General features: G+C 54.3%; 1 protein-coding gene across 5 annotated transcripts in view; it reads left to right on the top strand.

Moving 5' to 3' along the window:
* The window catches only part of RAB11FIP3 (RAB11 family interacting protein 3), a 44401-nt gene that overhangs the window by 3442 nt on the left and 18060 nt on the right, over window positions 1-22899 (top strand). For 3 of the 5 annotated variants that reach the window (XM_042828263.1, XM_042828261.1, XM_042828266.1), the window contains exons 2-4: window positions 4465-4558; window positions 13945-14036; window positions 21976-22163. In XM_042828263.1, the coding sequence (XP_042684197.1) occupies window positions 4465-4558; window positions 13945-14036; window positions 21976-22163 (374 nt within the window). Of the gene's footprint in view, window positions 1-4464; window positions 4559-13944; window positions 14037-18274; window positions 18356-18417; window positions 18720-21975; window positions 22164-22899 lie in introns of those variants that run through there. The other 2 variants (XM_042828265.1, XM_042828264.1) reach the window with 2 other exon arrangements.

The raw sequence follows: 22899 nt of genomic DNA, 5'->3' as shown, positions 1-22899 counted from the left end.
ATGTGCTGCACTCACCCGGGCTCCCTATTGAGAGGCACCGGACCGGTTCCTCCACGTGAGCATGAGCAATTCTGAGCTGGGTGAAGCAGTATCACATTCCAGAACGTGGCACTTCCCTGTGCTTTTGCTCCCTGCAGCACGGCTGGGGGTCGGCAGCACGCTGCCAGCATTACGGCAGCTCGGGGCCGCGAGTGGGATGGGGCTGTGCTTTGCTATCTCGCTGCTGTGCTCGGGTTGTTCATCTCTCCTGCTGACACAGAAAGCAGATTTGTCCTTGGGGAACGGTGTATTCTGTGCTTCCAGCAACTCCTGCATGCCAAAAGCGTTTCCCACTCTGACCATAGCGTTGTTCTCAGTGCGGCTCTCCTGGCTGCGCTCCTGTCTGGTGCAGCAGCTCCTCCCCCTGCTCAGCCCCGTCCCGCAGACCCCCCAGAGCCCCTTTCCACCTCCATTCAGGAAGGAGCAAAACCCAGTGCCAGGAGCTGGAGCTGGGTGACCTGGCAGGGGAAATCCGCTCTGCTGGAGTCCAGCAGGAAGCTCAGGCTGAGCAGGAGGAGCTCGAAGCTGTGCTTGTAGGACAGAAGCTTTCAAGGGCAGGAAGCAGGCAGTGAGCTTTCCCTGGCAGCTCTGCCGTGCTGTGGGACTGGGGGCTGCAGGAAGACCTGCTGGATGAGGGGCAGCGAGGTGGATGAGCGTCATCCAGCTTCTTGCAGGGGTGTTATAGGGTCGGTGTTTGCAGCCTGCAGCCCTCAGTCCCCTGTATGTGACCCCCCCAGCACACATGGGGCTTGTTGGTGTCTGTTCAGCTTGCTGTCGTGCTGCAGGAATGGGAGCCTTGCGCAACACCTCCTGTTCCTCTGGGTGCAGCCGGGGCGTTTGGAGGGGTGAGAACAGGTTTCCCCCATCATTAGACAAAAGCTGGAAAACAAAACCTTCCCCATCGTGGAGGGCTGGAGGAAGAAGAACTTTTTCAAGTTTGGCTGAACAAATAAACGTGTTTATTACGGAGCTGGAGCGCTTGGCAGGGACAGGAAATCTGGAACGCTTGAGGCAAACGCAATTAAGTTCGGATACAAGCATTTCAGTGTAACTTCTCATTCCCGTTGGTGTTTTCAAGCCGCCCTCAAAGCTGTTCCCTTAAATGTTGCTGCAGCGTAAAAGCAATTGATGCACAACTTAGTCATACCTGGGCTCTGAGAATGAGTTTATAAGCACGACAGAGCTTGGTTGGAGGTGCAGGGAACCCGTGGAGCTACATGGCCCAAAAGCCCCAAATAACCCCAACTGTTCTGGAGGGGAGGATGTTGTCAGGTTGGCTACTGGGGGAAAGTTATTCTGTGAAAGAGCAGTGCTGCAGTGGCATTGCTGCGCAGGGGTGATGGGGCCAATGTCCATGGAGGTGTTCCAGAGCTGTGGGCAGTGGGCACAGTGGGGTGGGTTGGGGTTGGACCTGGGGGTCTGCTCTTTCTTCTCCTACCTGAGTGATTCTGCAGACCTGGGGGGGGGGGGGGGGTGTTGTGCCGTCAACAAATCAGCTGGACGTGGGAAATGTGGGGCTTTGCCTGGATGTGCTGCTTTGTTCTGCTCCGTAAGGATGGCAGGGGGGGTCCTCAGCATCCTCACTGGTGTTTGTTAGGCCTGGGATCAGGGCCTGGCCAGGCACAACCTGCTGCCTTCCTCCCAGGGCTCCATGGAGGGCAGTGCCCACAGCAGCCCTGGCCCAATGCCACTGCTCACAGAGTAAATAATGCAGCTCTTGTGCTGCTTCCTCACAATCGACCATTGCCTCTCCCTGTAATGAGATCTGCCCCCTCGGGGGGTAGTTTAGAGGTTAGTTAATTAGGTGTAATTGCAGCATGAGAGAAGCCTGTTGTGGGGTTCTGCCTGCTTGCTGTAGTGCCAGATCCTTTTAACAAACGATGGAATGAGTTCCTATGAACATTGTTGGGGCAGATGGAACCCCGAGCTGCCAGCATGGCAGCATGCGTGGCTGGTGCCAGTGGAACTACAGAGGTGCAGTGCTGGGAAGGGCATTTCTGCTCTGGGTTCTGTGCAGCCCTGTTCAGATCACAGCAACATCCCGGGACGCGCACTGGATGGAGAGACACTGAGTTCTGCTCACAGTGTTTGCACACCCAGCACACGGGGATGGTGGTGGGCTGAGCACACACGAATGCAGCATTAGGAGGGATCCATTCGTTTCAGCTGATCACACTGCAGCTCGTTGGGGCAGCGCAGTCTGTGGGTCGTGCAGTGCCTGCGGGTCTGACAGCAGGAGCACAGTGCTGCCAACACATTGCACGTCTCCAAAGGTAAAGAACACAACTTCTATCTTCTGTAATTAGCATTTAAAAGCATATGTGTATATATATATATATATATATATTTTTTTTTCTTGGGTTTAGCCCACAGAGGCAAAATGATAACCAACAAATGAAGACACCTATTTGTGCCCTCCAGGAGCAGGGCAGAGCTGCTGCATCACAAGCAGGATTGCTCCTTACTGCATGCACTGTTGAACCCTGTGCAGCACCTCAGGCTGAAGAGCTGGGTGGACATAAGGAGGAGAGCATCCAGCCAGGGCCCTGCCTTGCTTATCAGAGCACTGATAACAAAAAGTCCCTGAGTTTGGCATAAATGTCAGTGTGGCACTCAGCTTTCTCTCTGCTAAAGTTCTGTGGGCTGCCCAAAGTCTGCTGCCACAATCCTGCAGGCTGTCCTGTCCTATGCTGCAAAGCAAGCAGACGTGGTAGGGCAGCCTGCAATGCAAAAGCTGTGGGTAAGCAGAGGGGTGGGCTGGGTGAGGCTGAGCAAAAAGCTCAGGCTGGCTTTGGGAGTGTTAAATGGAGCGTGGAGCCTCGCACCGAGCCTGCAGAACTGCAGGCAGCAATAGGGGAAGGTGGAAGCAGAGGCTGCTAGGAGCTCAGCAGCCGGATTAGAGCAAGGTTTTGTGCTGTGTTGTCCGAGCTGAGTGTGCAGATGTGTGAGGAGTGATGGCTGGATGTGCAGCGACTTGCAAAGCTGCTCAAACAGCTATAGAAAAAAGTGATAGGAAACCTTTCTGGGCTGTCCACAGCCATGTTCTGTGCTGGAGCAATCCACTCTGGGGTCGGGTCTGGCTGGGGGCAGCAGTGAGGAGCGGGTGGGTAACCGGAGCTGCTGGGCTGTGTGTGGCTGTGTGTTTTCTCTGCCCACCGCAGCCTCAGCAGGAATGCAGTCCTGGGGCTCCGTCCTGTTATAAGTGAAATAGTGATGTGTTCTGATCTGCTCCCAGGTTCCCAGCAGTCCCCAGTCAGCACTGGCTGCCGCCACCGGGTCAGAGTGTGGGGCTGAGTTGTAGGATTGAATCTCCTGAGCTGGAAGGGGCCCACGAGGGCCATCAAGGGCAGCTCCTGGCTCCACGCACCCACATCTAAACCCTGCATCTGAGATTCCTGGGGGAACCTCTTCCTCTGGTGATTGTATTTAGGCTAAAGCCAAGTCCCAGCCAGCAGTGTGTTGTGTTGGGATCCAGCCTGCTCGCTCCATTGAGGTCTTGTCCCCCAGTGAGCTGCTCTGTTGCTGTTGGTTGCTCAAGCAATGGTTGTGTCGTCCTGCTGCATCCATCCATCCACCAGCAAGGCCCACTGCTTCCTTTTCCTGGTCCATGGGCTGCTGAGCTGGTGGGAATCCCTTCCCTTCCTGGAAAAGCCCTGGTCATGCAGCTGCCAAGCCTGTGTCAATATGAATTTGGAATTGTCACCACTGGCTTAGCCGAGGAGCAAAGCCTGTTGCTTTTTGGAGGGCAGAATGCCCTTCCTATGGGCAGAGCTCTGGGGTACAGGGCAGGAGGGGTACAGGGCAGTGTGGCTGGTGGAGCAGGAGGTTCTGGCCCTGCTGTTAAGGTGCCCACTGCCCTCCATCCTCCTGCCCCTCTGCTCCCATCCCCATTGCAGGCTTCTGTCTGGGGCCAGCTGGGTCAGCTCCCCAGAGCAGCAGCTGGGTGTTCCTTAATCATGGTTTACATCTCTCATTTTTCACTCAGGGTTCAGATGGGCTTTTTAAGTCATGCTGTCCTCTCTGACCCTTCAGTGCTCTGTTTCGGGCTGCTCTCTGCAGACAGGACCACGAGGAACCACTTGGATTTTGCTCTCTGATTGCTCCCTTCCCTGTCCCTAGCACTGGAATTGCCCTTGCAGTGCCCTGGGACACTCCAGCCCCACAGAGCTGCCCAGTACATGTCCCCTCGTGCCCTCCTTGCTCACTGCCCTGTCCTGTCCTCTCTCCAGGCATCATCTCATTGTGCAAACATTTCAGCTATGTGGCCTAAATTTATAACATGAAACAATCCATCACCACCAAGCCTTCTTAATTGGGCCCTCCTACAGGGCAGCCTGATGATGAGTTTTCCCAGTTACAGCAGGACCTCTCCTAAAACACAGAAATGATGAACCCTGCGAGGTAACAGTGCTGTTGTGCTTGCAGGTGAAGGAGCTGACCAAATACCTCGATCCCAGCGGACTCGGAGTCATCAGCTTTGAAGATTTCCACCGTGGGATCAGAGCTATCAGAAATGGAGGTGAGCTGGGTGCTGTGCTGCCGATGGGTCCTGCTGTGCTCTGGGTGCTGTTGGGTCTGACTGCAGCTGGCAGGGTCAGTGTGCACCAAGGACTGCTCGGATGCTGCCCTTGGGTCTGCTTGGCACAAGAGCTCCCATAGTGACACAGTAATACTGTGTTACCTGGCTGGATGGCTGAAGGCAGGAGGAAAAAAAAGCCAATAAACAATAAAAATAATCCCCGAAAACACAGAGACATCTTTCAATACGTGATTCATCTCAAAAACAAACACTGGAAGGTCGTTTGGGGGCATGGGTGTTGGTGAGGGTATGGGAAACACTGGGAGGCTCCTAGCGAGCAGATGTAACTTTACATGTGCAAATAGGAAGCATCACATTTGCACATTCATCCATTCTGTTTACAGAAGGGCTTGTCTTAAATTTCAGCCCTGCTTTGGTGCAGCAGTGTGTGTGTGCTGCACGTGGAGCCTGCTCCTGAGCACCAACACCACCTACAGCCATTGCTTCCCATACAGACCAACTCGTTTTGGGGGTGGAAACCCTCTGAAAAGGTTTTGTTGGTTGCTCATCCCTCCTTCCTGCCCCACAGCCTGTCTGTGTGCAGCCCTGCCCTGCAGTGGGCACTGCAGCTCATCAGTTTCACTGATGCAGGAGGAAATGCATCATGCTATTAATTTGTAATAAATTGCCACTGGAGTCGGGCGTGTTTGTGAAAGCTCTGGCTTGTGTTTCTCTTCAATAATTCATCACTCTAGTATTGTGTTGTATTAATTGAATGGAAAAAAGCAGATCTGGGTGAAGCTTTTAAGATCCTATTTATTAACCTAGTAAGAGATTGCTGTGTGTTTATTACAGTGGTTAAGTGTGGCAGACCTCTCCTATGTTGCAGGCACTGAATGGCTATGAGAAAAGCAGAGTTCAGCCTCACCAGCAGGGCTGTTCATGTTGAAATGAACATGAGAGTTCGTTGCTGCTGTTGAGGGGCCCAGTATTGATCATCCCTTTGCAAAGACAGAAGCCTGCTGCTGGCAAAATACCTCCTAATGAGGCTTTGTTAACTAGCTGGGCCTTTCTGTAGCTCGAGGGAGTCCTGTTGCATTTCCTGGTAGCCTGCAGCTCTTTGGTTCTTTGCTGCAAGTGAGAGCTGATGTAAGATTTGTGGTTCCTGGGGGTTTCCCATTGCTCCCAGCTGGGTGATGGTGATTGCACAGTGCTGTGCCTAAAGGAAGGCATGGGGGGTTGGCAGCATCCCATAGCACACATGTCCCATGTGGTCCCTTCATGTCCCGCCCCAGCATCGCAGGTGGCCTCAGCAATGAGCTGGGTGCTGATTTGGGAGCAAGGAGGTGGTGCTTTGCTCCCTGCACATGGGGGGAGAATGGAAGGAGGAACCCTTCTTGGAAAGCTTGGACCTCACAGTGCCTGCTGTAGTGTTGGTAAGGCTTTATTTCAAGGGACGTTCTGCTTTCCTTTTCCTTTCCCCACCTCCTGGAGGCTCTCCCTAGGGGAATAGCTGTGATTTTCCTCAGCTCCTCTAGACCAACCTGGCAAACTGAAGGCAAGCTTGCAAAACTAGCAAAACCTGTATTGTCAGCTGCTTTCCTTACACCTGCCTCCTGTGTCCGGCTGGCCTTTATGCACAGGGAGGATGCTGAACCCTCACTCCTGTTGCCTTGCCAGCTGCCTGAGCTGCAGAACACAGTGCTGTGCCACCTGCCCGCTGTGGTGGAGCAACGCTGTGGGTCTGAGCCTTGCTTCTGTCGCCTGCTCTCCAGCAGGTGATGCCAACCATGGGGAAAAGGAGCAGGACTGGAGATTGTAATGAGAAGACCTCAGCCTTACCTTCCACCCTTCCCAAAGAGAAGACTTAATGGGAGAACGTGGTCCTCAGCTTTACCGACAGAGAGCAAAGAATCACCTCTTTTAAATGTGTTTACCCTTCTTTTTTTCCTCCTGTTGTGTTATGTTTAAAGTCTCTTTCCTTCCCTCCGTGGATCCCATCTCTGCTTGGATTCACTCAGTCTCCAAGCAGGTGTGCTGCAGGCATTCAAGTCCAGGCTGGATGTGGCTGTGTGCAGCCTGGTCTGGTGGTTGGCAATCCTGCACATAGCAGGGGGTTGGAACTGGATGAGCATTGTGATCCTTTTCAACCCAGGCCGATCGATGATTCTATGCTCTATGAGAAACAAGTCTGAGGAATTGCATGCGAGCTGCTTGGAAAACTCAGCACAGGACTAAGACATGGATGGCACGGGGCTGAGCTCAGAATGGGGGCTGAAAAGCCAGCCAAGCCCCAGTGCTGGAGCTCTGGGCAGTGCCTTGCTGCAGGCAGGGCTGGCTGCTGGGCTCAGTTCAGGTTACTGCTGTTTGGAGCAGGGCAGGGTGTGTTCCTGGAGCCCACAGCATCGTCCGACCGCTCCTCACCCCAAACAAAAGGAGCTCTGTGCGGCCAGGGCGGCCCTGAGCCATCGGGGAGGGCCGGAGGATGGAAATAGTCAAATCTTGTTTCTTTCTTTAAAAAAATAAAAAATAAAAAATAATAAAAATAAAATAAAATATTGAGCTAAAAGCTCTTTGGATTTGGGAAGATGGAAAATCCAGCTGCGGAGCCAACACCCAAACCTGGAAGCTGTAACGGAGTTCCTGCCTGCGGGAAGCGCTGGCTGCAGTGAGTGGGGCACTGCTTGGGGGATGCCTGGGAGCTGTGGGCTGGGAGCTGTGGGGCTGGGAGCTGCCCTGCTGACATGGCTCTGCCCCAGCTGTACAGCACACTGGTGAAGGTATCTGCCCCATCTGGCAAGGTGGGCCACCGCCTGCCTCACGTGTAGCCCCTTTCTTTGTAGGATCTGCATTGCAGATGGCTTCTGCTCTGTGCAATGAAAGCTTTCCTTGCACAGGGATAATTCCAGAAGCTGAAGTGTGCATTCCCTCCCAATCCAGCAGTTATTTTCTGAGGCTGCGTTTGTGCAGCAATAAATATGGCAGCGTTTGCAATGGGATGCTGCTAACGTCAGAGCCTGCTGCTGTCAGCAGGGCTGCCTGCGCCCCGTTTGCCATGCAAGGTGTTTGCTTTGTAATAGGTGAGACCTCACCGAAGCTCAGCAGATGGAAGGAGGGCTCCTGTGTGCATTGAATGACTCGGAGAGCATCTGGCACTGCTGGGAACGCTTCGCACTTGGGCGATCTGCTGATCTCTTTATCCCTGCATTGCTGCAGTCAGTGCATTCCCACTGATCCCACCGTTCCTCCCATCAGGGAGACAACTCGTGGTGGCTGAAGGGACAGCAGATGCCTCTTTGTGTTCGGCTGTCACTCACAGCACTGGGGCTGCCGTGAATGGGAAATCAAGGTTGATTCATGAGCGAGAATGAGATCGAAATTGTTCTGATTGTGTCTCTGCATCTTGCTCTGCTCCTACAATGCTGCTTGGTGGGATGAGGGGTTTATGAGGGTAGCTGTTAATTCTGCCACCGAAAGGAGTGAAGGCTTAAATGCTGTATTGAAATGCATATTGAAGAGGGGGGAAATCTTCCTGCTGCTCTTTGCAGCGCTGCTCGTTGCAGATCAGACTTCACATCCCTGTAATGCAGGGGGATGCTCCAAGCAGTCGCTGTGCTTTTTAAGTGTGGAGCCCACGTGCTTGCAGTCTGTGACCCCTTCTGCTGGGGGCAAGAAGCTGAGCCTTTCTTGGAAGAGCTGGGCTTGGTTTTCTCTTGAAATAGTGCTGCTTCAACGATTGGCTTGGAAACCACTGAGCATGTCCCTATGAGCCAGCTTCTGCTCCCAGGAGCCCCAAGCGCTGCCCGACACATGCAGCTGCTGGGCCGGCTTCAAAGGGGATGCTTCCTGAGATGCCTGTTGCCAAACCCTTTATCACCCCTTTAGAAACAAGGGCAAAGCTGCACCTGCTTGGACTGTGCTTGAAAACGGTACCTCTGTGTGGCTCTTGCCTCGCAGGGCTGGGGTTCTGCAAGCTCCAAATGCAGACCTCCCCGCAATGGCGTGAGCAGCAGTGTGCTGTGCAAGGGCTGACATGCTGCAGGGAGCACTGCTGGCTTGCATTTCCCTTAATTGACGTCAACAATCGGGCTTGTTCGTGTCCGTACCTTGGCAGCTCAGAGGAGGGTTGCATCAGAGCTGAAGCTGACCTGCCCCGTGCCTTAGCAGGGAGGATGTCTTCCCAAAACCAGCCTGGCAAGCAGCACGGTGCAGTGACCTACTTCTGGGAGAAGCACAGGAGTGTTGCAGAAGCTGTGTCCGGAGGTCTCTCAGCTCCACCATGGGAATGGCAGGGAGTTGCTCAGATGTGCTGCTGTAAAGCTGCTGCTAAGGCTGAGCAGCCCTTGGGCTCAGCAGGATGTGAGATTTGCCCAGGAATCTCCTGCCATTTTCAGGATTCTTTCTTCATGAATGTTTTCACTGCGTGTGCCAGAGGAATACTTGCTGCAGCAGAGTGTAACAGGCAACACACAAATCCTGAGGGATACCTGCTTCACAGCAATGTGGAGCTGCCCCTGGTTTATCACTGCAAATGGCTGCTCCATGATCAGACCATCTCCTTGGCCCTGGAGATCAGCTCGGGCTGCAGCCTCAGCCTAGCTAAAAAGCCCCATTTCTTTTCCACTTCTGCTGTTCTGGACGTAGTTTTGTTCATGTAGTCAATAGAGGTCAGCAGGAACACTTTTGTTGAGCCAGGGGGATGGGGAAAACATCACTGCTGCCACCCCTCAGCCCCTTGGGTCCACTCTGAGGTGTAACTGCTGGGTTTAAGATGCTTTGAACACAGAGCCAAGGATGATTAAGTTCTTTACAGAGAGAGGTGCTGGAACAGCTGCCCAGAGAGGCTGTGATGCCCCGTCCATCCCTGGAGATGATCAAGGCCAGGTTGGATGGGGCCCTGGGCAGCCTGGGCTGGTATGAAATGTGGAGGTTGGTGGCCCTGCATGTGGCAGGGGGTTGGAGATTCACAATCCCTGAGGTCCCTGGCCATTCTGTGATTCTCTGATGTCAATGGATTTTGGGGGCCGGGGGCTGCATGCTGCTCTGCCATGGCCAGCAGCAGGGGATGTGCTGCAGAGGACATGGTATCTCCTGGCAGCATGACCATGGAGGTGTGAGATGGGCTGGGTGCTCCCTTCAGGCACAGCTCAATGTCTCTCCTCATGTGATGCATTTTCTTCCCTCGGTTCACCACAAATGCAGGTGAGTTCTAGTCAGGACGCTGCATTCGTCTGTCCTCTGAGCTCAAACCTGCCTGTTTTATAGATCACTATATTTAGTTTTTACTGCTGCTTTTGTAACTTACCCAGATTCAGAGGCACTGCGCTTATACTTAGCTTGGAGCGCAGTATTCCAGGTGTTTGTAGGCACGGTGCTGGGTTGGTTTGAGCTGGGTTGTTTGGTCACTCCAGGTGGGAGCTCTGAGCTGGAGCTGGGTGGAGGTCGGTGGTGGGACAGTGCTGTGGCCTGGCACAGGGCTGGCAGTGATGCCAGCTTGCTTTTTGGGCACATTCAGGCTCCTGGGGTGGTGTTTTCTTTACTTTTATTCTGCACATGGGACCGTCTTATCTAGGAGGTTCCTCACATTGTCTGCTGCCTGAATCAGGCAAGTTTGGGTTGGAAGGGATCCTTAAGACCAACCTGTTCCAACCCCCTGCTGGAGTCAGGGCCACCTCCAGAGCCCAGGTTGCTCACTGCCCCATCCAGCCTGGCCTTCGGTGCTTCCATGCAGAGGGCATGCTGCCTTCCCCACTGGCACTGGATGCAAGATCTCCTGAGCACCGTCATGTTTCACCCTTGCCTTGTTTCCAAGCAGCATGCCCATGGAGACGGCTCAGCCTGCAGTGGTTGCCCTCTCTATTATAGCCAGCCATGGCTTCGTGCTGCCTTCCTGCTATCTGTGCTGGCCAGCTTTATTACCGTGCTGAATAATTCAGGTCTGTTTGCTGCACGTAATCCATCCTGTTGGGATCGCTCTGAGTTTGTGGCTCTGTGGCTTGCAGCAGTATGTGTTGGCAGATGACTTAAATACTTCTGAAAGGCTCTGTTTTTCTAGGTCATTCCTACACGGAGCCGATAAAACTGGCTCTGTTCCTGACCCGGGTGGCACTACAGCTCTTCACTCAAGGTGCCTTTTCACCAAAACGCCGTCTTTTGAAAGTGGTTTTTGGAATCTATTTCAGGAGCCCTCCACACCCCTTGCCTTCTTTTCCTGCAGCTCCACGCTGTGCTGTGTTTCCTGAAAAGCCCATCACAGCTCCCAGCCCTTCTGAGGAGCACTGAGATGATGGAGAGAGCATTCCTGGCTGCTGTGTGAGCTCAGCACAAATGCAGCCCTATGCAGAGCCTGGGACAAGCACTCAGGAAAGCTGGAAATGGGATGTGGAGGGGAAAAGGGAGCACTGTGGCTGGACCTGCAACAGTACGTGGCCAGGAGCTCCCATCTCCAGGCTGTGCTCAGTGCTATCTGCCTGGGATGTGATCTTTGGTGGGGTTTGAATGGTCCCATGCTGGGCAGTGGGGAACTTCAGGGGTAGGAATAGGTGTCAGAGTGATGCTGCAGAGGCCTCATCATCGATAAAATTGCTTTTTTCCCTCCCAGTTTCACCTTAGCTTCACTAGGTGATGTAACTATGCTCAGTCTTATTGGTTCCAGCAGTACCTTCTGTATGTTCTGCATCAGCATTGCTGTCTTGGTGAAGCTGTCTCGCCACAGTAATTTAAGTAAAGCTTTATCTTGGTGCCTGGTGCCCTGCTCATGTATTCCAGTCTAATAAATCAGTGCAGTGAGTTTGGGAGGAAGGTGTAATGTGCAGCATATCGCCTCTCTGCAGGAAGGCAGTGGGGCTGAAAGCTCCCTGCAGGGTTTGCTGGAGCCTGGTTTGCAGCTTTGGGATCTGGGGATGTGATGGGACAGGCACCTGTAGCACTGAAGTGTAGGGGCAGCCTTTGGGATGGGCATGTCCTGATGTCCTGAGGGAGGTCCTGAGGAAGGGGCATTGCCTCCCTGCGTTGGAAGGAGGCAGCTCCAAGTGTGCTGCACACATCAGCCCTGGGAGGGAAGGAGGATGCTGAAGGAAATCAGGGCTGAACAGAGGAGAAGTACATCTGCTTGTGGTGGGGGGGTGGGGAAGGGATGTGGCATGGGCTTGGGGGAGTTTGTGCTCCCAGCCATCCCTCACTGTGTGCTGCTGGAGCAGGGCTGCGTGGTGTGGAACTGCTGCTGCCATCCTGCACCTGCCAGAGCAGTGAGGGGTTCTTGGGTTTGGGGCTCCTTTGGATGGGAATTTGGAGGCTTAATGCAGCCTATTGAGCCGGGAGACTCGCAGGCGAGCTCTCCATGGCAACTCTACCCTATACACAAAGCAGCATATGGCTTTTTAGGAGGGGGAGGGAATGGGTTGAGCAGAAAATTCAACCTTTGTTGTTTGTTGTTTTGTTCCTTTTGGCTCTCCCACTGGAGCAGGGGGAGATGGGAGCATCACGCGCTGTCCCCTGGGTGTGCCACCAGCAAGGGACATCTCCAAGGGTCCCCTTGCTGTTGGTGACGGAGCTGGCTGTGCAAATGAGCCCTGCTGGTGCACAGAGCAGCCAGATGGAGCAGCCAGCCTTGGGCTCACCCTGTGCCAAAGGGCTGCTCAGTGCTGGTTTGGGCAGAGCTGTGCTGAAGGCAGCTGATGGCAGTGAGCTGCGTGCCCACGTTTTCTACCTCTGCTTCCAAAGGGAGCTGGCAGCTATCTCCTGATTGCAAATCCTCCCTTTACAAGCCCCTCAGGAAGGAATGAGCTGAATAAATATCTTTATCTGTGTCTGTAGGAAATCGGGAGGTTTTCTTGCCTCTAGTTAGAGGGGGAGGAAAAAAAGCAGTGGAGGGATGAGCAGAAAGAAGCAGCCTGCGTCTGCTCTGCCGGCTCCGGGGTACCCCTGGCTCCTGGGGGGGCATGCTGGGGCTGCTGGCCTTGGTTATCAGGAGAGGTGGCTGTTTGTCCCTGCTGTGTGCTGGCAGTGTGACACATTGTGGGCTCTCCTGGGCAGATGGCCTCTTGGTGCCCGTCCCCATCCCCAGTTTGGGAGCTGCCACCGAGGTGGCTCTTAGGTCTGCATAGAGAGCAGGTGATTAATGGGAAGAATCTCAAGTGTAGGCTGCACGGTGCTGTGCCCAGGGAAAGGGAGGTAAATGTATAAGAGAGAGCCTTAAGCAACGTGCTCAGCAGCCCTCACCCAGCACGGGGACTGACTCCAAACAAGAGCATCTTTCATCTGCTGGAGCCACAGCTCGTTTGGAGCAATCACTGTGTGCCCATTTCTGGAAAAGCAGTCTGCCTCGTTCCTGGCTTTGATTTGCAGCCGCATCCGTGGGCTCAGGGCTCGTGTTGGTCCCTGCACTGCCTTCTCTCAGCCCCAGCTGATGGCACCGGGGAGGGTGACTGTGGGCAGCAGGTGAGTGGAGGGCTCTGCTGCCCCATGCCTGCAGCACTTGGCTCAGCTCCGGCTGCATCCCCTCCCATCCTCAGCCTCCAGTGGCTGCAGGCAGCCTGTCCCTCCTAAACCTATGGGATCACAGCTTCCCTGGGAGCTCAGCGTGACGCTGCCTGGCCAGGCTTATGGACACTGAGCACGGTGCTGCAGTGCTCACAGCTCCGAGCTGTGTGGGTTCCAGCCTGCTATTTATTTTGGGACTGCAGCAGCTGATCTTCATTTGGTATTTCCAGTCTGCGATGTAGGTCGTGTGCTGGATCGGGCATTAGCTGTTGCTTGAGGGAACATGGGGAATTTGTGCTTTTTTGTTCTGTCAGAGGGCTCGGAGCAATGCTGACCCGCACAGCTCCAGCTGCATTTGGGGGTGGGAGAAGGAGGAAGAGGAGGAGGGAGGTTTTTAAAGACACCTTCTTGAAAGCTCCCATTCTGCTGTCCTCCTGCGAGGGCGGCTCCTGCTGTGCCTGGGCACGGGAGGAGCAGACATGACAAGAGCTTGGGTGCAGCCTGCCTTCCCTCCCCGCTGTTCCCATGGTAGTTGGCTGTCACACGCAGAACGAGCAGTGTTCCCTGCCCACAGCAGGATTGGAGCCTTCTGGGAGAAGATTAAGAGGATGCAGGAAGCAGAGATAGGGATGAAAGCAGGAGAAGCAGCAGAAAGCATGGTGGGGTAGGGCCAGGTCTGTGCGTTGGCCCCATAGGAGCAGCAAGGGGCCACGTGGGAGCAGCACCCCAGTTGCTTTCTGACCTTCTGGAGGTGGGATGCCTGCAAACAGAGATCTTTCCCAAAAGCTGAGGGCACCAGCGTGTGCCAAAGGAAGTTCTCATCCTTCTGTCGTGCCTCCCTAATCATGCCTTCCTTTAAGGGAGTGCGTTTCCTTTTGGTGAATCTTTTTCATTTTCCTCTGCAGATCCTGACAGCCAGCTGTATGATATGGGATATACCCCCGAGGAGGAAGCCCCGGCCTGTCCTGATGAATTTGATGACTTCGTCACATTTGAGGCAAGTGTGAGCACCGTGGATATCTGTGTGTGCAGCACGAGTGGTGCACGGGGGGTTGGGTTGCAGGGCAGAGATGGCTGCTATAGGCTCAGGGGTGGATGAAAATGAGTTCTGTCATCTATGGGCCAGAGAGCCTGCATCAATTTGATGCATTTAAAGCTGGTGTTTGGGCAAAAATCAGCTCGGTGTGATGCTGTCTGAGTTGTGGGGTGCCAGAGTGCAGTGCCATGGGGTGGAGGATGGAGATGCTCTTTGGGGTGGGACAGGATGGGCGCCTGCAGCTGCTTCGTTTGGCTCCATGTGGGGGTTTCAGTTGTTGGACAGTGTGAGCCCAGGTTTGAGCTGAAGCAGTTCAAGCCTGCTGCAGGGCACAGACGTTGGTGCTCAGTGCTGTCCAGCCAGCAGAAGGTAGAACCAAAGACAGAATGTAGATTTCCTCTTCGTCCTTGGGGTTGGCTGAAAATGCTCAACTGAGGCTTCCTCCTTCTTGCTGAAGGTGTGGTCTCCATCCCTCCTCTCCTTTCTGTATTTCTGGGCACAGGAGCAAGTTGTGTCCCCAGCTAGAAGGGAGCTGCTGTTAGGCGACCTGTTTGTTGTAGATGGAGTTTGCAGCTTTGCTTACTTGGCTCCCCCAGTTCTTGCTCTCTGCCCTCCAGCCCAGAGCAGGAGGTGCTGCAGATGCTGCTGTCTCATGTGAGCACTGAATAGCTGCCTTCTGCTTTTCATTCTTTGAACTTTTGTCTTCAGGATTTGGGCTTTTGGTGCTCTCGGTTGTATGGTTTTACCACACAAATAGTTATTTCAACAGAGCCTCCCAACCTTTGTCGCCTTTGTGTGTAAATATGCACATCCTTGCTGTTATGTGCCATATAACTGAATAGCTGAAGCTATTCTTTCAAGTTTCCCAATGATACACTGGGTGTTGGGCTGCTCATTTCCCCGTGCTGGTGAGAAGCACAGGCCTGTCACTTTGGATGGCCCCAAGCTGTCATTTGGGTCACCCTGTTCCCAACAGCCAATGGGACCCCCAGTGTGCACCCAGCCTGGCACGGGGTACTGCTGAGCCCCACGTGCCACCTCAACCCTTTGGTGACCAGAAGAGAAAGGTGACGAGTCCTGGAACATCCCTCCCAGAAAGGTGGAAACGGATTCTTGTACTGAATTCAGGCTGATCTTCAAAAGATAGAGCTCCTTTGGTGCCTTTGTTTAATGTGCCGGGGAAGAGTTACCCTGGTTGTCTTGGAGACGTGGTTTGGAACGCTGCAAGAATTTCGTAGGGATTCAGCACATGGGAACATGATGGAGAAATACGTAAAAATAAAGGGGCATCTTGGGGTGTGTGTGCTTCCTTCTGATCTCAATGAGCTCCCACTGTGTGCTGTGCTGTGCCCCGGGGTGCTGAGCTGAGTTGGGCACCCATCTACACAGCCACGGAGCTGAGAGCTGCTGCTATGTGACATTATTGTATTGGGGGTGTGGGTTCTGCTTCCCCTTAACTGTGCAGATCGACAGGGAGTGCCCAGCTCTTGCAATTGCTGAGGCCTTGACAGAGAGCATTTCTGCTAAATGTTTGTTCAAACAAGTGTAAACAAGTGCTTTAAGCAGCCTAAATGAAAATGCCTTCTCTTTGTTAATGAGGTTGCTCTTCTTGGTGAGTCATCCATCCCCTCTTGTGGTGGCTGTGATCAGAGAGCTGAACAGCGAGGAAAGCCCTCAGCATCCATCCAGCGCTGGTGTCTTTAACAGCTCTGCAGAGCCACAGAGTCATTCAGGTTGGAGAAGACCTCTCAGATCCCCAGCTCCAACCCCAGCCCACCCCCCCATGCCCACATCCCTCAGTGCCACATCCCCACAGTTCTGGAGCACCTCCATGGACGGTGACCCCATCACTCCTGTGCAGCAGTGCCACTGCAGCACCGCTCTTTCTGAGCAGGAACATTTCCTAACACCCATCCTGAACCTCCTCAGTGCAATTTGAGGCTTCTCATCCAAGGAGAACCAATGCTTGCATTCCTTGAAGGGGCATAAAAGCCTCTTGATGGGGGCAAGGTCTGAGCTCTGTGCTTCACACAGGGACCCCAATGCAGTTATCCATCATCTTAGCTTTTTGTTCTGCAGCCCTGGGTGATGCTTTGCTTCCTGCCCATGGTGGAGGCATGATGGCTGCAGGACAACTCTGCTTTTGTGCTGGGAACTGCCACCTAATGATAACCACAGTGATTTGGCTGCCCTGCCTGCATCGTTCATCCCAAAGCAGCCTGGAGGGAGCTTGGAGTCTGTCCATCCAGGCACCTGAATCCTTGCCTGCGTTGTTCCCCGAGGCTGTGCTGGTGCAGCGTTGCTGCTGAATAAGCATAGGTGGGAGTTGTGTGAGCTTGAACAGCACTGAGTCATGTGGGCCATTCACTTTGGAGGTGCAGGGACTCCTTTATAATGCCCAGCAGGAGGAAAGGAGCTAGATGCCTGCTGTGCTCTGCCAGAGGGTAGGGGCTCTCTCCTGGGGTAGCTAAGCCCACTGAAGCAGGCTGGAGCAGATCAGGCAGGCTGAATCTCCTCCAGCCCTGCAATAATGGAAGGACTCTCCCAAAATGAAAGCAAACCACAAAAATGAGGTGTGCAGCCACAGTTCCTCTGGGATTGGGCATGGAGACGTGTAAACTTTGGTGGGCTGGAGGAGAGGCAGCATCAGTGCATAGCTGTGCTCCAGAAGGGCTGCCCAGGAGCATGGCAGATAGCAGCAATGCCAATTTCAGCCATGGGAATGTGGGGAGGACCTTTTTGAGATGTTCAGAACGGGGCAGCTGAATTGCAGAAGATGAAGGGAGGTGCACAGTGCTCACAGGGCTGTGCAGGGTGTGCACAGTGCATGCAGGGCTGTTGCCATCTGCTGGGCGGTCGCTGGGGCAGCCTCAGTAGCAACGAGGAAGGATGCATCAGATGCAGGAGCAACTCATATGGCACAGTGGGAGCGGATCTGGGCAGGAGGGCAGCCCTTGGTGAGGTCCTGGGGGTGGTTTTGGGAATGGGATACCCCAGCTGTCCCCAACTTGCCTGGCTGGAGGCACGGCACAGCCTGTCGTAGCAGAAAACTGTTGCTTGTGTTGAAGGTGTAATTTGTTCTCACGTGGAGTAACTGAGTTTAATGCTTCTCGAAGGGCACAGACCACAGTGAGGCAGTTTGAACTTACATTGCTGAGTTTCTCCAGCAGCCCAGGATGTCTGTGAAAGTGATGGGGAGATGCACACAACCCAAACCGTCAGGTGGGGATGGAGAAGCTGCAGCTGAGTGTGTGCTGCACCACCACTCATTGTGCAGCAGTGAGTCCCCAGTGCATCGACCACTGCTCCTCCTTGCACACACGGGGTGGCTGTACCACCTGCTCCTGGACCTGGGGGGCACGTGGAGCCCTGGAAAGAGCAAGGAAATGTTTGTGTTGCACAGACCCCAGTCGTGCTCAGGGAAAGGGAAATGGATAAATCTGACACAAATGGCTCCGAGGCAGGATGCTGGAATTGAGGCGTACAGTGAGAAATTGCTGCGGTCGGATGAGATCCTGGTGGGAGTGTTTTGCTTTGTGGATGATAAGGAGGAAGGAGTTTGGGAAGCGAGGACCTTGCAGCTTTATCTCCCTCTGCAAGTGCAGCTGTAGGATCGAGTGGGGGGAGCTGGGCTGCAGCACAGATGAGCAGCGTGGGGTCACAAAGCCTTGGTGGGAGCTCAGAAAGTGAAGGTGGTGGTGGTTCCTCATTGTGGTACTGTGGGTGCATCTGAGCCAGGGCTCTGCTGGAAGCTCCCTGGAGTCCTGCAGCACAAACAGCAGGGCCAGGAGGAGAGTGTGGGTTAAACCATCCCCGTGCTGCTGTGCACCTCAAGCAAGAAATCCTTGCTGCTTGTGTGCAGAGCACAGAAGGTCAGTGGTTATCAGGCAAGGAGCTTCCACTTGGCACCGTGCATCAGGAAGGATGTGTCCCAGGGTGAGCACCAGCAACCCAGAGAAAATGGGGAAACATGGGTTGTGAAGGGAATGGAAGGGAACCTGTGTGCTCAGCAGGCACGGCTGAGGGAGAGGGCAAAGGTTCTGCTTCTGTAGAGAGGGCAGGAGGAAACCTGTGCCTCGTGCACTGTGTTGGGGGATGTGAGGTGGGAGGGCCCTCCTGATGTGAGCAGTTTGGGTCAGTTCCTTGGAGCTGGGAGCAGAGCAGGACCTCTGTGTGGGGTGTTGGAGACAGGGGGTCCCGCGCCGTGCGCCCTGCTGGGAACAGCCTGTGCTGGAGGGTGATGTCAGTGCCCATCGTGGAGTCACCGCCTGGTGAGCAAGGCAAGCTTTGTTTGCTTCCCTGTTCGTCACTATAAGGAAAGAGATTGTATTTAACATTTAACTATTCACCAGGAACACCCAGAGAGAGATACGTCCCAGGAGCCTCTCTAGCAAGGCCAATCCTCCTGGGAAATAACCCTCCTAATCAGCAGTAATTTACACAGCAAGCAGCCTGTGCACCTGGAGCAGGGCTGGCCGGAGCACAGCTTGCTTTTATTTTGGTGGCCACACAGCGGGGAAAGAGCTGAGCTCACCCAGTGTTATCAGGGCTGGAGGTCAGCAACAAAAGGCGTTCTGTTCCCGACCTGCTTCCCTCCTCCCTGCCAGAAGGAGCTGGGTCCAGCCGGGCGGGATGTGTCCGCAGGTGAGTGCTGGGCTCTGGCATGAAGGAGGGAGCTGGGGCTGCAGGGCAGGCACAGGATGGCAGGTATGGGCACTGCGGGAGGTGAGTTCTACCCCACGGTGTGCGTTGGCTGGTTTTGCTGATGAGTGTTCTTGTTTTGTTGTGGGTCAGCCCTGTTTACCTGTAGAGCTTGTGTCGGGCTGGCATCGTGGCCAGGTGGGGGGCTTGGCTTTGCCCTGAGCCAGATGAGAACACTCTGGGTTCTCTGCAAAGTGAGTATTGCCCAGATGAGCAGCAAGAGGCAAACCCCATGGGCAAGCTCTGCTGGTGCACCTCCTGTGCGGGGCTGTTCTGTGGGGAGGGGATCCTGCCTGCTGCCACGGGGTGTTTCAGGGTGGGACTGAGACTGAGGGTGTTCAGAGAGGGAAGCACAGCTTGCTTCTCTCTCCCCTTTGCATGGGTGGAAGCCAACTTAAACATGCTTTGTGTTGAGCAGGGAGGTGCCTGTCCCCAGCGCCGGGCCAGGATTGCAGCTTAGGGTCAGTTTGGTGTTCTCCTTCCCCACTGCGCTCAGCTCTGCATGGAGCAGCAATCGCAGCCTGGCTCCTGCAGCCCTGGGATGGATGGGGCAGTGCTGGGTGTCCTTGGTCCCTTCCCACCCCCCTGTCCAGAGCTGCTGTTAATCACAGATAAATCCGTCGGGAAAGCAGCGTTGTTCTTCCCTTTCCTCCTCCCTCCCCCATTTCCCTGTCGCTGTGGCCAAGGCCAGCAGTGCTGGACCAGCCCTGCCAATGGCACTGCTGGGACACAGCTGTCCCACACCCAGGCTCTGGTTGTGCTTTGAGTGAAGATTTCTGCCCCAAAGCAGCAAAGCAAATGCTCCCTGGAGCCTCTTGTGCCTTTTCCCAATCACTTGGAAGCACAGAAGCACGCCCAAGCATGCGCTGCTCCCGGATTAAAGCTCCACGTGTGCTTTTGTCATACATCCCATACAGCAAGCAAAGGAATTTAGGACTTTAGGAGAAGCTCTTATGTAAGGGCATCGTGACGTCTCCAGCCCTCCCAGGTGTGTCGGGGTGGTGATGTGGTTTATGGTGCGTGGCCCATCCCTGCTCAGCCCTTGCAGGTGGCTCTCAGCATCCTGGGCTCCTTTCCCCTTTACAAAGAGGCTTTTTGAATCAGTGTTTCTACGACACTTCTCTACCCAAACGTGCCATCAAATACCTGGAATGGGTGCATTGCCATTCTGTTTTTTTTTTTTTGTCTGCTGAGAGCAGAGCAAACTTGGCTGGAAGAGAGAGGTGGCAAGTGGGATTTATAGGGTCAGTGCACAGATCAGCTGTTCTGGGGCCATAAAAGAGCTTTCTGAGAACTGCAGCTGCACCTTTGCCCAGGGCACAGGGGTTTGGTTTGGCTTTGCTTTGCTTTATGGTGCGTTCTGCCAGACCTTGCCTCGGCCTCCCTGCTCGCCTATCTCCCGCTGGCATCTCTGCTGGAGGTTTGGTTCTTTAATCTGTGATGCATTGTGAAGCAAAGTTCTCCACGCTGCTGCTCAGGAGGAGAACTTTGTTTCAGGTTTCACCTGCCCCGTAACTCATTGACTACACGGGTTTGATTTTAATAAGGCTTAAGAGAAAAAGGATTAGAAGGGGAGGAACGACTGTTTGGTGTGGGGCACCGTGGTAATGGGAGCAGCCAGGATCTGGGACTGTGTGCATTTCTTGTTCTTTTGGTTGTTTTTTCCAAACAACAGACTTGACTTCGGAGGCCACAAGCAAAGTTATTCCCAGCTCAGCAATATGTCTTTCCCCCTGCAGGCAGAAAGCAGCACGCCGTGGGGCAGCGGGTGGGCACTCAGGCACCCAGTGCTCCCTGCAGCTGCCAGATCCCATTGCATCCTTCATGGAGCATCACAGAGACTGGCCCAGCATCAGGGGCTGGAGATGGCTTTACTTCCCCAGATCAGCATGCCAACATATCCGTGTCCCCTATGCCAAATCCTGGCCTCTTCTGCAGACTGCTGTTGGTTTTCTGTATCCCTGCTGGGGATGCTGCTCTGCTGGAGCTTGCAGGAACGGCCCTGTCTTCTGTTGGTGGTGACTTTGGACTCAGGTTCTGCACAGGTTGACGTCATGTTTACCTTTAGGGCGTTGTCAGGGGGCTGTCTGTAATCTGTCTGTGCTGGCACCTCGTGCTGACGCTGTAGGGCTGGGCAGGGCTTGTCCCCGTGCATAGCATGCAGCTGCTGTGTGGGGTTTGTTCCCCTAACGCAGCGCCCACGTGCTCCTTCCAGCTGCCAGCTCTGTGTAATGCAAGGCTTTGAGATACACCATTTTCTTGCAAGTGCTTGCAAACAGCCTCAGAAGCTTCTATGTGTGCTGCGTGGCTGAGGAAGGGGAGCTTGTTCCAGCATCTGGAATGCTGCTGTGTTGCCCCATGACCTTGCAGGAGGGGCAGCCAGCAGTTCCCATCTGCCTGCATAGACCTCGGGTGGCCCAGTGGCTTTCAACCCGTGTTCCTCCCTTTGCCATCCATGCTGCAGCTTTGGGACACCGGGTGGCAGTGCACAGCTGCAGCTCTACACCAGCATTGCCAGATCCCTCCTTCCCAAAACCCCAGAGACACAAAGAGTTGATTGGTCCTGAAACCACCTGGGGAAATTCCTGAAAAGCCAGGAAATGGGCTCCCTAAGGAGAGCTTCTGCTGCAGTGTGTGTTCCCTCTCATGCTCCTGAACATCTGGGTGCTCCCAAGCATCTGGGTGCAGCACCTCCTGTGTTTGGGGAACTGACCTGCCCCCTAAAACAGCCACAGTGTGTCCTGAAGAGACAGGACAGTAGTCTAGAGGCTTGGCATAGAGTTTTACAGAGGTTTCTGTGAAGAGGTGGAAATTACCCTCATATGGCTGCAGTGGGGAAAAAGTGCTTTCAGGACTGCCTGGTGGCTTGGCATGGTGAGTCCTGGTAGGGAATTCAAATGGTGTCCTCTTAAAAATGGGGTGGGTGAAATAAACAGTGACGGCAGCTGCTGGGTATGGGTAGGAGGCTGCCCTGGGCACAGGTGATGGGCTGCCTAAGGCACAGGTGGTGGGCTGCCTAAGGCACAGGTGATGGGCTGGCCTGGATGTGGATAATGGTCAGTTCTGGATGTGAGTGATGGGCAGCCCTGGGGATGGATGATGGGCAGCCTTGGGCACACTTTGTCCTGCTCCACAATGAAACGACATGGCTGTAGCATCTTACAAGATGTCTTTTGTCCTCTCTTGTGTCCTGCCACAGGCAAATGAGGTGACCGACAGTGCGTACATGGGCTCAGAGAGCACCTACAGCGAGTGTGAAACCTTCACAGATGAGGACACCAGCACTCTGGTGCACCACGAGATGCACGACGAGGTGGAGACCGACAGCGCCATCGACTCCACCGTGCACTCAGAGTTCACAGATGCCATCGAGGAGCAGGAGCAGGGGTCAGTGGGGCAGAATGGGGCAAAGGGGGGCAGGTGAGGAGCGGGGGGAGATGCTGCTGAGGACCAAACTGAGTGGGCTGGCTCTGTCTTGCTGGAACTGGTCGGTGTGCTCTGAGCGTTTGTAACTTCACGCAGGACTGAAATAGCTCTTCTTTAGGAATAATAATGAGGCTGCACTGTGTGTAGGCTGTTTTGGAGCTCGGCCTGGCAATCTCTTTGAGCTAATTGTAGCTTGCCTTGGGAGAACTTCTGTACCCTCATTAGCATCTCTAACTTCTAAAATAAGTTCTCTACACACCTGAAATACCCGCAGTTTTTAATCTATCACTTAAGCCAGCAATGCAACGTGTAATTTTGAAGCCAGGAGGGGAACTCGCCGTATTCTTGTTTCTCCCAAACACGTGTGTGCCCTTTGATGTGCAGCCGCCTCCTGTAACGACGTGCTTCCAACCTGCGCCCGGAGCACAGCGCTGTGAGCTGATGGCTCCTGCCCTGCTATCTGATGCTGTGCCTGGGCACTCCTAGCTGTGTGGGGAGAGCGGGTTTGGGGGTGTGACTGAGATGCTCTGGGGGGTCATGGAGTCATAGAATGGCTTGGGTTGGAAGCATCATGAAGCTCCAGCCCCCCTGCTGCAGGCAAGGCCACCAACTTCCATATCTAATAGTAGACCAGGCTGCCCATGGCCCCATCCAAGCTGGCCTTGAACACCTCCCTGCTAACGGGGAGCTCGCCTCA

Source organism: Centrocercus urophasianus, unplaced genomic scaffold (genome assembly GCF_019232065.1).
Source record: "Centrocercus urophasianus isolate 14NV4802_14NV808 unplaced genomic scaffold, USGS_Curo_1.0 seq_29, whole genome shotgun sequence".
Classification (NCBI taxonomy): domain Eukaryota; kingdom Metazoa; phylum Chordata; class Aves; order Galliformes; family Phasianidae; genus Centrocercus; species Centrocercus urophasianus.
The sequence above is the reverse complement of the archived record's forward strand: the minus strand, read 5'-3'. Positions and strand labels throughout refer to the sequence as shown.